The following is a 16,173-nucleotide window of genomic DNA, read 5'->3' on the forward strand; positions in this document are numbered from 1 at the left end:
AGTTTGTTTTAAGTATTAAGTAAGATTTAGTTAAGCTGAATGTGGTTTTAAAGATCCCGACTCATAGAGTTGGCATACCTTTACCCGATCTTGACAAAGATTTAAACTAGATTTGGGGTGGCTCTCAGCCCCTGAAAGAGGGAAAGATATGGGAATAATAAAATGCTCTGTAGATATCACACCTCCATCCAGCCAGGGAACCTGTCCACCGCCCCCTGCTGTGCATAGGGGGAAGCACCCAGTGCACAAGAGGACCCAGAGTAAAAATAGCCAGCTGGAAAGAGTAGGGGCAGATCCAGAAGCAGAAATAATGTGGACCACCCCTGTTATTGAGCGGGGTCACCCAACTATGACACTCTTGATTGACAAAATACCTTTTAAATGTCTGATTGATACTGGAGCTGACAGAACTATTTTAAGACAAAAAGAGGTGTCCAGGAGCTGGGATCTCATCCTTGGACCTAGACTTCATTAAATTCCCCTTGTGTGGGAACAACTGGACTGGAATATAGGGCAGTTTCATCCTTATGATAGGTAATATCAGCATCAATTTATTGGTTAGAAATTTTCTGAGATCTCTAGGTGTGGTAAGACACCTCTGCAGTCTCTCTCACTCTTGTGAGAATTCTAAATCTTACCAGCACCCTGATACCAAGTGATCTTTGTCCCTGGGCTCTGGCGGCCTCTGTCTGACCCAGGGGGCTGTATCACCTTCTTTATAGAGATGGAACTCCTGGGCCCCGGGATCCCCTGACACCAGAGGGTCACAGGGCTCCCCCTGAATAGTACAGGGCCTGGCGCAGCCCAGAGGGTGTGTTTAGGGAGGGTCCCTGGAAGGAAGTAAGAAGTGGAGTCACAGCACAGTCCCACCCCAGGCCCCAGCTCTCAGCCCTGGACACTCCGACATCCCTCCCTTGCAGTCAGTCCAGATCTGCCCTTCCCTATTCCCAGGGCCTAGGGGCCACTGTCTGCAATGAAGGTCCTGATAGCCTGAGGACAGATTCACTGGCCTACACAAGGGTCCTGTGGCCCACATTCAGTCCTGGAAGAGAGTGCCTGTGAGAGGGGTATCCTGAGTCCTGACACAAGCCTCCCCCCACACATCTCCTGAATCCTGGCACGCTGACCCAGCAGGCCTGTCTTTGGGGTCCCTCTCAGACTGGGGTGTCCCCACTGGCTCATCTCACCAAGGCAGAACAGGGAAACCCAGGTCTTCTCACCCAGCCTCCTTCCTGGGGCGCCTCTGAGAGCAAAGACCCCAGTAAACTGTGTGGGGCCTCAGACCATGGAGGGAGCAGGAAGGGACCCTCACCTGGGACCAGGAGCTGCAGGGGCTTACTGGGGGGTGACCACACCTGGGGTCTGTCACTGTAATATCCATGGCATCTGAAGGTCCCCCTGTGGATGGGGGTCACAGGGCCCTCATGTAACAGGGCCTGGACCTACCCACTGGGGTGTGACTGTGTGTCTAGGGTCCAGGGGGACTTGTCCTCCTTGCTGAGTCAGAACCATCCTGTCAAATCCCTGCCCTGAGGCACAATGGAGGGTCACGGTCTCTCCTGGGGTCACCACTGGGCTCGGCAGGGCTGACAGGGAGGGTGTGAGGTAAGATCCTAGGAGAGGAGGAGGCAGCATGAGAAATGAGGTCCCCCTGCTCTCCAGGGCTGGTATTATGGGTCCCCGTGAGAGCAGACCCTCTTCCTGAGGGAGAACCTGAGCTGGGACCGCTGATTGAGTCTCATCTGTCACCACTACCAGCTCCAGGGCGTCACTGGGCTCTGACAGGCCAGTGGGGCTGACACAGTAACAGAGGTATCTGCCTGCCTGGAGATCTAGCACATTGGTGACGGAGAACTTGGCCTTGTCTCTGGGCTCCCATGGCATCTGTGTGTTCCAGGATTCTTAGCTTCCATCTTTATAGAGAGCAAACTCTTGGGTCCCCAGAGTCCCCTGACACCAGAGGGTCACAGGGCTCCCCAAAGGGACCACAGGGCCTGGCTCAGCCCAGAGGGTGGGTTTGGGGAGGGTTCCTGGAAAGAAATCAGAGGTGGGGTCACAGCACAGTCCCACCCCCAGACCCCAGCTGTCAGCCCAGGACCCTCCCAGATGCCACCCACCCTCCCATCAGCTCAAATCTGCTCCTCTCCATCCCCAGGGCCAGGAGTCCCCTGTCCTCAATGAGGGTCCAGGGAGCCTGGAGACAGACTCACCTGCCTGCACACATGTCCTGGGCCCCACACTCAGCCCTGGAAGAGAGTCCCTGTGAGAAGGGTGTCCTGAGTCCTGAGGAACAGCCTCTCCCCACACAGCCACTGAGACCTGGGGCCCTGACCCAGCAGGCCTGGCTGTGGGGTCCATCCCAGACTTAGGTGTCCCCCTTGGTCCATCTCACCCAGACAGACAGGACTGTGAACGGTGAGGTCATAGCGTGTCCTCCTCTGAGGTGGCTGTGCAGATGGAGGGAGCCTGGGACCCACCAGGATGGACAGACTGTCAGGGTGTGCCCATGTGGGACTGACCATTTCTATCATGGGTCTGTCATGTCAGCAGAGCCCAGAGGCTGGCTTTATATCCACCACACCCTCAGGACTTCTGTTTTTTGCAGCAGTTCCCACTACCTCCTGGGACCAGCCCCAGAGCCCCTCCTGCCCACTAAGGGCCTGGCTGCTTCTGGCACAATCTCCCAGTCTCATCCTTTCCTCCCCTCAGAGCACAGGTGGGTCAGGACTGGCACTCAGGAACAAAGCAGTTTCTGTTCTCTGACCCTTGGTTAGTTCTCATTGTGATCATGGTGAGGGCAGCATCCATCCTTACTGCTCCCTGGACAGGATGACACCAAGTTCCCATTTCCAGGTCTTTTAGTCCTGTGGTAACAGGTATGAGAGGGTGCAACTTAGCGTCCACTCCTTCCTGGTCCAGAGGTGGAGGACTGTCAGGTCCACGCAGCATCCCCATCTCCCCTGGGGCGAGTGACCACCCCAGTCATGTCCTGAAGCATAATGCCTCCATCCTCTGAGTGAAAGGAGAAATGAAAGTTTCTAAAACAGGAGGTAGCCTCTGAGATCAATGTCCAAGTGCAGTGACACACGTCCTGTCCCCCCCGGGAGTGATCAGCTCAGAGAATCCACTCAGACAGACAGGACAGAGACCCCCATCCCTGCACAGGGAGGGGGCCAGGTCCCAGCTCAACTGTGGCACAGGTGCACCGGCTGGGGAGCTTCTGTAGAATGTAACGGGGGTCGGGCTGATAGCAGAAGCTTGAGGCAGGAGAACAGAAGCACAGGGACACCTTAGTCTATGCACTTCCGGAGGGGGCAGGCCGATGGCTGCTCACCCTGTGTCCATAGTCCCTACAGCAGGTGACGTGTGCAGTTACAGCATCCACGAGAGGCCAGGAGGGAAGCGGCTGCAGCCCACTGGTGGACAGCTGGTTGCAGAAGTTATGGGAGGCTGTGGAGATGGCATGATGATTCTGCTGAAGAAATTCATCGTTAGGCTCTGAGATCCTGGGTTCAGTCGCCAGCACCACCCACAGTCAGTGCTCTGGTTCAAAGGTAAAGTTATGAGATATGTACCTGGCAGCATACTTCTCAGTAGTTAAGATAAAATTGTGTCCCATGAGACAAAATGGGTAGAACCGGAGAGGACTGTGTTTGATGAAGTGCTAAGGATGGAAAAGAAAACTCGCTGGTGCTTTTCAGGCATACGTGACACACAGAGAACAAGACACACAGATAAAAACACACAGGATGGGTAACTTGCAGATAAAAACACACAGGATGGGGCAACAGCAGCTGCAGTGTCTCTCAGACTTTGTGCTGAGTGTGGTGGCCGTGGGATTCAGTACTTGACACAGTGTGACACTACCCCACTGTTTTAAAGTCCTGTGACATTATTAGCTCATGAATCCCAATTAGAGACAAGAACACACCTGGTCAAAGGAAAAAATTAAAACGATGCATGTAACTGGAGCAAATACTGATAGATAGACCTGAGAGCCTAGTGGGAGCTGGCAGGCTCCAGGCAATCCAGGTGGGATAGCACATTCGTGTGTGAGTGGGCACATGCCTGCACACATCTCCCCAAAGGCTTTGTCCTTTTTATTTATTACCGACTGGATAGAGTCAGACGAAGATTGACAGGGGAGATAGACTGGAGAGAGCAAGAGAGAGACTGCTGCAGCATGGCCTCATTGCTCATGAAGCTTTCCCCCTGCTTCTGGGGACCAGGGGCTTGAACCCTAGTCTTTCTGCTTTGTATGTGTGTGTTCAACCAGGTGCATCACCACCAGCCCCATCTTCAAAGGCTGTATTATCATTTGGTAGTTTACAGGAGTATGTGATTCCAGGATCTCCTTCCCACTGCACCCACAACCAGAGTCCTGTGCCCTCAACCCCCACCCAGTGACAACCTCCAAACTTCTCCCAAATATTAGAGACACTTGACCTAGTCCTGTATGTTTCTTCTCTGTGAGCTCAGGTGTTCCCGTTCTCCCAGTTCCACTTATGAGCAAAAACCACCTGGTAGTGGTCTTTCACCTCCTTGCTAACCTCACTGCGGAATCACCTCCACTGCTGTCCATTCTATACCAAGGACTCATGATTCTATTTTCAACTTGCTGAGAAGACTTCTACCCAGTGTGTATCCATAACCCTTTCTCCAGGCACCTGTCACTGGGCATGAAGGCTGCTTGCACTTCTTGGCTGCTGTGAGTAGCACAGCTCTGAACGTGGGTTTCATGTGTCCCCTTGAATTGACTTTTCCATGTCAGCTAGAGACATGAATACCTGTGGTACTGCTGGAGCTCAAGGTCTTTCCATCTGCACAGGATTAAGGATGCTCTGTGCTGTTTGCCATGGAAGCTGCACCAGTGTGGACCCAGGCGTGTGGCAGGGTCCCTCTGTCCACATCTGCCAACTCCTGTCATCTCCTGACTTGGTGGTGGTCTACCTTCTCACTGGTGTGAGGTGGAGTGGAGCTCAAGGCATTAATAATAATAGCTGCAGGCCTTGAACACTTTTTACATTTTATTAGTTTATTATTGGGATGGTTGGATGGAGACAGAAATTGGGGGAGGTTGAGAGGGAGAGAGAAGGCAACACCTGCAGACCTGCTTCACTCCTCATGAAATGGGGGCCTGTGGCCTGAACCTGGGACCTTGAGCACTGGACTGTGTGTGCTGAGCTAGATGCATCACCTCCCAGCTGTCCATGAATACTCTGTCCTACAAAGCCATCATTCACACATGAGAGAGTATACATATGTGTTTGTTTGTGTATAAATATCAGATCCACAAAAGCTAAGGGAGTTTACCAGACATCCATGACAAGCACTATGGAAAGGAATGTAACTGAAAAACATGAAGGCACATTTAACTCTCAACTGGGTGAAGTACAGAGCCACAAACAAAACCCAGGAATGTGAGGCAACAACAAAAGTAGTAAGAATACAAATGGCTGGCAGTGTTTGGATCCCACAGTGCATTTCTCCATCCTGGGTCTCCTGTGGATGAGGCTCCCAGGAGTCAGGGTCTTGATCCCATGTGCAGGAGCTCTCTGCTGCTCTCCCTGAGGGGGTTGGCCCATTACACCTGGTCTGTGGCTGTGCCTCCTCAGTTTTGTCGCTTTCTATTGCCAAAGGCACAGTGTTCAGCACTTAGGTTCTAGGGGGTGTCCTGGGTCAGCTCCAGATCTTATGGCCTCTGTGGTTCTGAGTCTCAGTTGTGAGTGGGGTCCTGTCATGGCTGAGGGCAACTAAAGTCTGGCACTGGCTGTGGCACCAAGTCTCAGCTGAGTCTTGCTCCTTGACCTCCTCCCCGCACCACACGCAAGTCCACCGCCTTCCAGCCATGATGCTCTTTCTTGACCAGGAGTCCACAGTGCTGATGGAGGCTATCACGACTTGTCATTTCACTGTTTGTGGTTCAGGGGAGAGCAGCTCCCTGTGTCTACTTCCCCATGGCTTCAGCCTGAAGTGTACTGCACATGCATTTCAGGAAGCCAGAGACTTGGGAGTGTGTGTGTGTGTGTGTGCTAGAGAGAGAGGAAACAAGAGAACATTTGAAATTGCTCAGATATCTGCTGATAACTAACATCCTTTTCCTGCCTAAATGAAAAGCTGAATAAGAACACATCCCAAACACCTTCAGTAATACTGAAAATACTCTAAATACTCATCACTATACTCTAAATACTCATCAGTAATACTCTAAATACTCATCTGCAACCACAGATGAGACCAAGGAGTCTTCCTGACAGCGCATGTTACCTCTCACAGGTGACTTTGTATCCAAAATCTTCAGAAAGACAGAACGCTGTCTGGATATCAGAAAAGGACTTAAGGGACTGCAGAATGTTCCCTGTGTTCTCTGAGGTCAGAGGCAGACACTATGTCGGCGCCTGGACTCTGGAGCCGGGCTGGCAGAGTCCCAGAGAACCTGTGACAGAACCTGGAGATGGAGATCACTGTGGGGGTTGGGGAGCAGCACCAGGGTTCTGCTAAAGACTCATGCCTGAGAGTCTACGGTGGCATGTTCCATACACCATACTACTTTTAAAAGATATTTCTTTATTTAGTTTCCCTTTTGTTGCCCTTGTTGTTTTATCATTATAGTTATTATTGTTGCTATTGATGTCATTGTTGTTGGATAGGACAGAAAGAAATGGAGAGAGGAGAAGAATACAGAGAGGGTGAGAGAAAGATAAACATCTGCAGACCTGCCTCACCAGCTGTGAAGTGACTCCCCTGCAGGAAGGGAGCCGAGGGCTTAAACCCAAATACTTACTCTGGTTGTTGCACTTCATGCCACATGCATTTAACCCACTGTGCAACTGCCTGACTCCCTCCATCATACCACTTTAAGTGAGAGTTGTGAAGTTCTCTGGAAAGAGAGAGAGAGAGGGAAGAAGGGATGGAGGGAGGAAGGAAAGGAGGAAGGAAGGGTGAGAGAGAAGAAGGTAAAAAGGAGGGAGGGAGGTACTGTGATGCTGACAGAGAAGGTTCACATTGCAGGCATGGTCTCAGAGACAGGAAGGAAGGAAGGGAGGGAGGAAGGGAGGGAGGATGGAAAGGAGGAAGAGAGATGGGGAGAGAAAAGGAGGAAGGAAGATGAAACTAAGAAGGGGAGGTGAAAATTAAGGAACAGAAAGAGGGGGGAGGGAGAAAAGATGGAAGGAAGGGAGGGAGGGAGGGATGAAGGGAGGAAGGAAGGAGGGCTGTGCTGCTGACCCAGAAGTGGGCACTTTGCAGATGTGGCTCTCAGCAGGGCTCTGCCCAGTCTCTTCACTCTGACCCCTCATGGCAGGACTCCCAGCTCTGCTCTCAGCACCTGCTCACGGGCGGCCCAAGAGCTGGACATGCCACCTGTCACAAGCCGGGGCTTCAACACTTTACAGAAGGCTGGTAAGCAGCCTTCACTGACTGGCACTCCCACGGAAGCCTGCCGCTAGAAAGGGGTTTCTAAAAAAAACTGAGGCAGGTACTGGCTTGAAAGGGGGTGTCTGCATGACCAGGAGGGCTGCAGGGCTGATTCTCAGGGCTGTGCTTGGCCCTGAGCCTGAAGGTTGTCATCATTCTGTTGTTTGAGGAAGATTCTGTGTCCCTCTGAGGAGAGGCTCACAGCAGTGGCAGCACTCAGTCCACTAAGGAGATGTGTGTACTGAGAACCAGCAGGACAGGAAATGAGCACATGTTGGGGACAAAACAGAGCTTGGGGTGCCACCTCAGGTCCCAGGAGAATGGAAGAGCCATCCAGGGACAGTCAGGATCCAGGGAGAAACAGAAACCAGCTGAGCTGCAGGTGCTCTGCAGGGAGCATTCCAGGACTGCTGGCTGCCAGGCCCCTGCCCTCCAGCTCTCAGCAGACTTGAGCCCAGGCCTACTGGGCCTGAGTATGTGCCTCTGTCTCTATCACTCAGGGGAGAAATTGTTGTTATTCTGCCACCCTACTGGTGGTGGTGGCACCCTGGGTGCTTTTCTGGCTGTGCTGAGCCTCCAACAGCAGGACCCCGAGGGCCAGAAGCACTAGGGCAGCCACGCCCATCCAGATCAGGTTCTCCACCCTGTGGTCCTGGGGCTGAGGGGCTGCCACTGTGGACACAGCAGTGTGGTCTTCAAGGGTAGGGACTGGAATTGTGGACATAGAGGACACGGGATCGGAGGAGGTCAGTGTCACCCAGTCCCTGACATCACCCAGGAGTAGCCCCAGCCCTGACCCTCCTCACCGTTCTCAGAGCTGGGCTTGTTCCTTGTAGAGCTGGGGGACTCAGTTGGTCCTGCAATCACAGGCAAGGAGAGATGGCATCTGGGAGGTGACACAGTGGACAATGCCCTGGACTCTCAGCAGCAGGCCCTCCCTAGCAGTGCACAGACCAGTTGGCAGAGCTGGTTCTTTCTCTCTTTCCTGTTTTTCTCATTAATAAATAAACAAATTAAACTTCCAGGAGGTGTGACCATGCAATATCCGGGATTGAACTATCTCTCCTCCCAAAACATCAAATACATATGAGAGATCCAACTGAAGCCATAACCTATAGCTGAGGGTTCTGTGGAATCAGGTGGGAGTTTCATTGTGGGTGGGGCAGAAAGGATTGCAGGTAGAGAAATATCGAAGTTGTGTCAGAGCTCTGGGCATTAGGGCGCTGAGCTGTGACATTTTGGCAATCTCACTTTAAGTGCAGCAATAATGAAGGTCATTAGGAGGGCCAGGAGAAAAGAGAAAAAGGCTTAAAACTTCTTGATATTAAAGGCTGTATTGAGCCTTCTGAACTTAATGTGAGGACACAACTTAAACCCGAGCACTTGTGACCACAAGGCAGTGCCAAGCACATCCCCCATCGTTCCTGCCAAAAATCATACAAACAAGAGAAACCTAGAGATCACTAGAGCACCACTGCTGTCCAGCAATAACCAGTACAAAGTAGCAGCTGCTGCATCTCTCCACTATCCCTGGTCAGAAACAAGTCAATCCTGGCAAGTGTGAATAGTGGATTGAATGGCACTGAGACAGGGACCTCATCACACACCATATACAATGGTTAAACCAAAAAAAAAATTGCAGAAATTAAGCAAGACAAAAGTCCAGTTAAAATCTTCCCAAAGGGCTTTGAGGACAGGATCCAAACACTAATTGAGCTATTGGTCACAGGAGTGAGAAAAGAGTTTGAAAATGATATCATCAGAAATGGGGAAACAGCAAATGAGACTCTGAAAGAAAACATCATCTGGAGGTAATTAGAGAGTTGGAAGCTGAAATAGCTGAGCTAAGAACACAACTAGCTGAACAAGCTAAGACAGTATCATAACAGGGTAACAAAATAACCGAGCTATAGAAAACAACAGAGGGGAGAGAAAATAGAATAAGCAAGATAGGAAACAAAATTAGCAAGACTGAGGATGAATTAGGGAAAACTAAGAAATAAGTAAGAAATCTCAAAAAGAGATTAAGAGATACTGAAAATAACAACAGAGACATATGGGATAACTTCAAAAAGAAATAATATGTGCATTATTGGCTTGCCAGAGGAAGAAAGAGATGGAGGGGAAGAAAGCATTGTTCAGGACACAACAGCTGAGAACTTCTGTAGTCTAGACAACATCAAAGACATAAAGGTTCAAGAAGGTCAGAGGGTCCCATACGGAATTAACCAAGACTTAAAGACACCAAGATACATCATATTTAGAATGGAAAGGAATAAGGGTAAAGAAAGTATCTTGAAGGCTGCAAGAGAAAAACAAAGAGTCACCTACAGAGGAAAACCCATAAGATTAACCTCAGACTTCTCCACACAAACACTACTGGCCAGAAGAGAATGGCAAGATACCTATCGAATGCTAAATGAGAAAGGCTTTCAACCAAGACTACTGTGTCCTGCTAGACTGTCATTCAGACTAGATGGAGGCATCAAAACCTTCTCAGACAAGCAACAGTTGAAGGAAACAACTATCATAAAGCCTGCCCTGAAATAAGTTCTGAAAGGTCTCCTATAAACAATCAGATCACAAACATGCCATAAATCAGGACACTCTAAAATTTTAAAATAATTTTATGGAATTAATGGAAATACAAATAATGGAATGGCATTAAAGTATCTTCATTCTATAATATAAAATAATGTGAATGGCCTGAATTCACCTATTTTTTAAGTAAGATTTTTTATTATTCATTTTCCCTTTGGTTGCTCTTGTTGTTTCTATTGTTGTTGTAGTTATTATTTGCCCCGACCAGCAGGGCGGTGAACAGGGGCTAGGAACCCAATGAAACCTGAAATGAAGGAACATGAGACACGAAGAATGACAGCAAGCCAAGTTTCTGATCAAGCTGTAAATTTTATTGAGAACACAGGCATTATAAGGCTTTGGGGAAGGAGAGAGAATGCTGGAGGAGGGGAAGGGGGAGAAAACTTCAAAGCGGAATGTTCCTTGCAACAAATGGCAGGAACCAAACTGTGTGTTGACTCACTTGTGTTGACTCACTTGATTACTGATAAATGGTTTACCTAAGGGGAAATGGCCTGCCCATGGGGGAATTAACATTTGTCTTGAGGGGTTCCGTTGTCTCAAAGCTTATCATCTATAAAGCAGAGAAATGGCTCCTGCAATTATTGTTGTTACTGATGTCGTCACTGTTGGATAAGATGGAGAGAAATGGAGAGGGGAGGGGAAGACAGAGAGGGGGAGATAAAGGGAGACACCTGCAGACCTGCTTCACCACCTGTGAAGCAACTCCCTTGCAGGTGGAGAGCTGGGGGTTCAAACCGAGATCCTTATGCTGGTCTTGCACTTTGCGCCACCTTCGCTTAACCCTCTGTGCTAGTGCCTGCCCCCCATATTCACCTATTAAAAGGCATAGAGTAGGAAGATGGATCAGAAAACACAACCCACTCATATGTTCTCTGTAGGAATCCTACCTAACTCAACAAGACAAACACAGACTCAAAGTGAAAGGATGGAAAACTATCATACAAGACAATGGACCACAAAAAAGGAGCAGGAACAAGTATTCTGAATCTGACACGATAGGCCTTAAAGCAAGTACACATTTAGAACATAGGGGTGGACTGTTACTTAAAGCTCAGAGGATCAATCAATCAAGAGGTCTTAATGATTATTAACATGCAGAGCACCCAAAAAGAGGCTATATAAATACATAAAATACCTACTGAAAAGGCTACAACAATAAATTAACAGCAACACAATAATAGTATGGGATTTCAATACCCTTGGATATTAGAGAAGAAACTGTCAAATACGGGGGATGGGCGTTAGCACAGTCAGTTAAGCGCATTTGGAGCAAAGTGCAAGGACTGGTGCAAGGATCCCAGTTCAAGCATCCGGCTCCTCAACTGCAGGTGAGTCGCTTAACAGGCAGTGAAGCAGGTCTGCAGGTGTCTGTCTTTCTCTCATCCTCTCTGTCTTCCCCTCCTCTTTCCATTTCTCTCTGTCCTATACAACAATGATGACATCAACAATAATAACTACAACAACAATAAAAACAAGGGCAACAAAAAGAAATAAATAAAAATTTAAAAAATTTAAAAAAAGAAACTATCAAATACTTAGAGGAAACTATTGCAGAACTCTTTCCATCTAAATTTTAAAGGCACCCTCAATGAAATAAATCCAATTAAAAAAATAAAATTAAAAAGTTGAACCATAAACACAAAGCAGACTTGGCCTGGGTCTGGTGTATTGCACCAAGGTAAAGGACTCTAGGGTAGGGGGTTAGACAGAAGTTGAAAAACAAGATGAGAAGGGAAAACTCTGAGCAGAACTTGGACTGGAGTTGGTGTATTGCACCAAAGTAAGATTCTGGGGTGGGGGAGGGTTCATGTCCTGGAACATGATGGCAGAGGAGGACCTATGGGGATTGTATTGTTGTGTGGAGATGTTAAGCATGTACAAACTATTGTATGTTACTGTGGACTGTAAGCTATTAATCCTCCAATATAGAAATTTAAAAAATAAACAAAGAAACAAAAAAAATTTCGGGGAGACAGCATAATGCTTCTGCAATAGACTTTCATGCTTGAGGTGCTGAGGTCCCAGGCTTAAACCCCAGCACCACCATCCACAAACTGAGAAGAATAAAATCCTTCTAAACTTCTTTATTAGAGAGACACAGATGAGGAGTTCTTGGTCCTGTCGTCTGTCCCCTGGGCAGGCTCTATAATGCCCTACTTCTCTCAACACAGCCATCCCTGAGTGACCCTTCCTCTGCTGTGAGGGGTCAATCCCACGGGACCCTCTCAAACTTCTGTTTTGCATTTAACTTTGCCTCTGTGTCACTTCCACAGCAGCCCCTCCTTCATCAAGAGCTGCACACATCTGTCTCCTGCCTGAGCTGTGAGCTCACTGGGACATCACCTGGCCTCTGCTCCCTGTGGGGACTCTGTGGGTCTCTGTGCAGGTCAGCTGTGAGCACTGCCCCGTGAGCTCCCACTTGGGGACCACAGCCTAGCTGACTTCTGAGAACCAGGAGCCTGGAAGGAACCCACAAGGTCAAGAGGAGGCAGAGAGCCTGACAGGGTCAGCTGGCCTGGGTGCTATGGGAGGTCCTGTTCCCCTCCCAGGACAGAGCAAATTTGTCAGTGTCCACAGCAGAGCCACATAGTAGGGTCAGCATCTGTCCAGGGGCCAAACAGAGCTCTGCAGGCTCAGGAGGGAGGGCTTCCCAGATGCCCCTGTAGTGACCAGTGGGCATTTAGGGCAGCGGACACTTTCTTGCCCTGACACAGGCATTGTGCCGCACTCTGTGTCTCTCACTGGGGAACCTGAATTCTCCTCGACCAGCCTCCCTCCTGGGGCTCCCCTGAGACCAAATACCCCAATAACTTGTTGGGAACCTCAGACTATGAATGGGGCAGGAGGGGACCCTCACCTGAGACCAGGAGCTCCAGGGGCTCACTGGAGGGTGACCACACCTGGGGTCTGTCACTGTAATATCCATGGCATCTGAACGTCCCCCTGTGGTTGGGGGTCACAGGGTACACACAGAACAGGGCCTGGACCTGCCCACTGGGGTGTGGCTGTGTGTTCAGGGTCCAGGGGGACGTGTCTTCTCCTTGCTGAGTCAGAACCATCCTGTCAAATCCCTGCCCTGAGGCACACTGGAGGGTCACAGTTCCTCCTGGGGTCATGATAGGGCTCGCCAGAGCTGACAGGGAGGGTTTACTGTAGAATCCTAGGAGAGCAGGAGGTGGTGTCAGAAATGGGGCTCCCCCTGCTACCCAGGGCTGATGTGAAGGGAATCCCTACAGGGAAGACCCCCTTCCTGGGGAAGAACCTGATCAGGGGGCCCCTGAGTGAGTCTCACCTGAAACCATCACCAGCTCCAGGGGGTCACTGGGCTCTGACCAGTCAGAGGAGATGAGATAGAGGCACCTGTATACCCCTGCTTGCTGCTCTGCCATATAGCTGATGAGGAACTTGGCCTTGTCCCCATGTTCCACTGGGGTCTTTATGTCCCAGGGTGCTGCGCTCTTCTCTTTAAGAAGATGGAACTCCTGGGCCCCTGGGATTCCCCAACACCACAGGGTCACAGAGCTCACGCAGGGGGCCACAGGACCTGGCTCAGCCCAGAGGGTGGGTTTGGGGAGGGTTCCTGGAAGGAAATCGGAGGTGGGGTCACAGCACAGTCCCAGCCCCAGGCCCCAGCACTCAGGACAGCGCCCTCACTGATGTCCCCCACTCCCGCATTAGCCCAGATCTGCTCTGCCCCCCCCAAGGGCTTCTAGTCCCCAGTACCCACTGAGGGTCTTGGAAGCCTGGGGACAGACTCACCTGCCTGCACACAGGTCCTGGGGCCCACACTCAGCCCTGGAAGAGAGTCCCTGTGAGAGGGGTGTCCTGAGTCCTGAGCACAAGCCTCTCCCCACACAGCCCCTGATTCCTGGGGTCCCGACCCAGCAGGCCTGGCTGTGGGGTCCCTCCCACACTGGGGTGTTCCCCTGGTTCATCTCACCCAGGCAGAGCAGGGCTGTGAGGGTGGGGGTCATGGTGTGTCCTCCTCTGAGCCCAGAGGCCCCTCTGAGAGCAGCACGATGGACAGACACACAGTGTGTTCTCTCAGGGCTGGGCCTCCCTGTCACAAGGTTGTCACGTCAGCACCCCCACACGAAGGGGAACTTCCCCCCACAGGAGCCTCACCCTCATTTACTAAGAGAGCAGTCAGCCCCAGTGCCAGGGCTCTTGATGAGCTGGACCTGCTCACTGGGGAGTGGCTGTGTGTCCAGGGTCCAGGGGAACTTGTCTTCTCCTTGCTGAGTCAGAACCATCCTGTCAAATCTCTGCCCTGAGGCACACTGGAGGGTCATGGTTCCTCCTGGGTTCACCACAAGGTTTGGCAGGGCTGACAGGGAGGGTTTGCTGTAGGATTTTAGGAGAGGAGGAGGCAGCATCAGAAATGGGGTTCCCGCTACACCCCAGGGCTCATACGATGGGGACCCCTACAGGGCAGACCCCCTTCCTGAGGAAGAACCTGATCTGGGGCCCCTGAGTGAGTCTCACCTGAAACCACCACCAGATCCAGGGGGTTACTGAGCTCTGACCAGTCAGAGGAGATGAGATAGAGACACCTGTATATCCCTGCTTGCTGCTCTGCCATGTAGGTGATGGGAAACTTGGCCTTGTCCCTGGGCTCCAGTGGGATCTGTATGTCCCAGGGTGCTGGGCTCTGCTCTTTATTCAGATGGAGCTCCTTTGCCCCTTGGATCCCCTGACACCAGGTCTGCCCCAGAGGGTCACAGGGCTGCCCCAGAGGACAATAGGGCCTGGCTCAGCCAGAATGGTTGGTTTGGGGAGTGTTCCTGGAAGGAAATCAGAGGTGTATTCACAGCACAGCTCAACCCCCAGGCCTTAGCTCTCATGCTAGCACCCTCCCTGAGGCACCCCCACTCCCGCATTAGCCCAGATATGCTCCTCCTCCAAGAATGTCTAGTCCCCAGTCCCCAGTGAGGGTCCAGGGATCCTGAGGACAGACTCACCTGCCTGCACACAGGTCCTGGGGCCCACACTCAGCCCTGGAAGAGAGTTTCTGTGAGAGGGGTGTTCTGAATCCTGTGCACAAGCCCCCCCCACAGCTCATGACTCCTGGGGTCCTGACCCAGAAGGCCTGGCTGTGGGGTCCCTCCAAGACTGGGTGTCCCCCCTGGTCCATCTCACTCAGGCAGAGCAGGGCTGTGAGGGTGGGAGTCATGGCGTGTCCTCCTCTGAGCCTGGAGTCCCCTCTGATTGTGGGAGGATGGACAGATACACAGTGTGTTCTTTCAGGGCTGGGACTCCCTGTCACAAGGTTGTCACATCAGCACCCCCACAGGAAGGGGAAGTGCCCCCCACAGGAGCCTCACCCTCATTTGCTAAGTGAGCAGCCAGCCCCAGTGCCCTCCTGAGGGGCCCTTGATGGGCAGGAACCAGGCCATGTCCTGTCAGGGCCTCTCCAGGAGGGTCCCTTCCCATCAGCTGACCCCTACACCCCTGGACCCTCCCATGGCCAATGACCCCCCCCCAGCTGTGAGGGGACTCAGGGCTGCTGCCTGCAGGCTCAGGTCTGCAGACTCGGCTCGCAGGTCACTATGCTGTCAGCTCAGGTCCCTGTGGTCTGGGCACCCAGGGGAGCCAGGCAGAGAGGGAAGGAAGCAGAGCCCAGAGTGTGGGCTTTCTCCCCACCACGCCTGCAAGAACTTCTCTGTTTGGGCAGCAGTCTCCTCCTCCCTCTGTGAGCAGCCCCGGCCCTCCTGCCCCCTCAGGATCCATCTCCCAGCAGAGCTCCCCCTCCTGTGCCCCTCTGCCTCCTCTGCATGGACAGTGAGGGGCTGGAATTTAGGGTGAAGTGGCTGATTCTCACACAAAGTCGGGTGTGGGTGCAAATCTGAGGTGTGGTGCAGCCTAATGTGGATGGGGGAGCATCTGTGCCCGTTCTTAAGGTCTGTCATGCAATTTTCTCAATGAATTGATGGAAAAGCATGATATCCATGTAAATTAAACCTTCTTGAAAAACATATACATGTCAGGACATGAGAGATAGATAGATATAGAGAGAGTAGAGGAAAAAGAGCGAAAAGACTTATGTTTGATGGTCACATGGTAAAAGCAGAAAAAAGAGCGAGCCCTCAAAGGCTAAACCTTTAAAAGCCACGGCCCCACCTACAGCTTAACCACTTCTATTTTCTGGGTGGA

The 16,173-nt window shown here is 51.3% G+C and overlaps 1 protein-coding gene and 1 pseudogene across 1 annotated transcript in view; both read right to left on the minus strand.

Moving 5' to 3' along the window:
- The window catches only part of LOC103128202 (leukocyte immunoglobulin-like receptor subfamily A member 6), a 180,698-nt gene extending 166,639 nt beyond the window's left edge, over positions 1-14,059 (minus strand). The window contains exon 1 of the mRNA XM_060173025.1: positions 13,961-14,059. Coding sequence (XP_060029008.1) covers positions 13,961-13,994 — 34 coding nt within the window. The 5' untranslated portion in view covers positions 13,995-14,059. The remainder of the gene's footprint in view (positions 1-13,960) is intronic.
- An 88-nt stretch (positions 14,060-14,147) lies between these two features.
- Positions 14,148-15,193, minus strand: LOC132537069 (leukocyte immunoglobulin-like receptor subfamily A member 5; annotated as a pseudogene).
- Between the last annotated feature and the right edge of the window lie 980 nt (positions 15,194-16,173).

Source organism: Erinaceus europaeus, chromosome 2, assembly GCF_950295315.1.
Source record: "Erinaceus europaeus chromosome 2, mEriEur2.1, whole genome shotgun sequence".
NCBI classification, from domain to species: Eukaryota; Metazoa; Chordata; class Mammalia; order Eulipotyphla; family Erinaceidae; genus Erinaceus; species Erinaceus europaeus.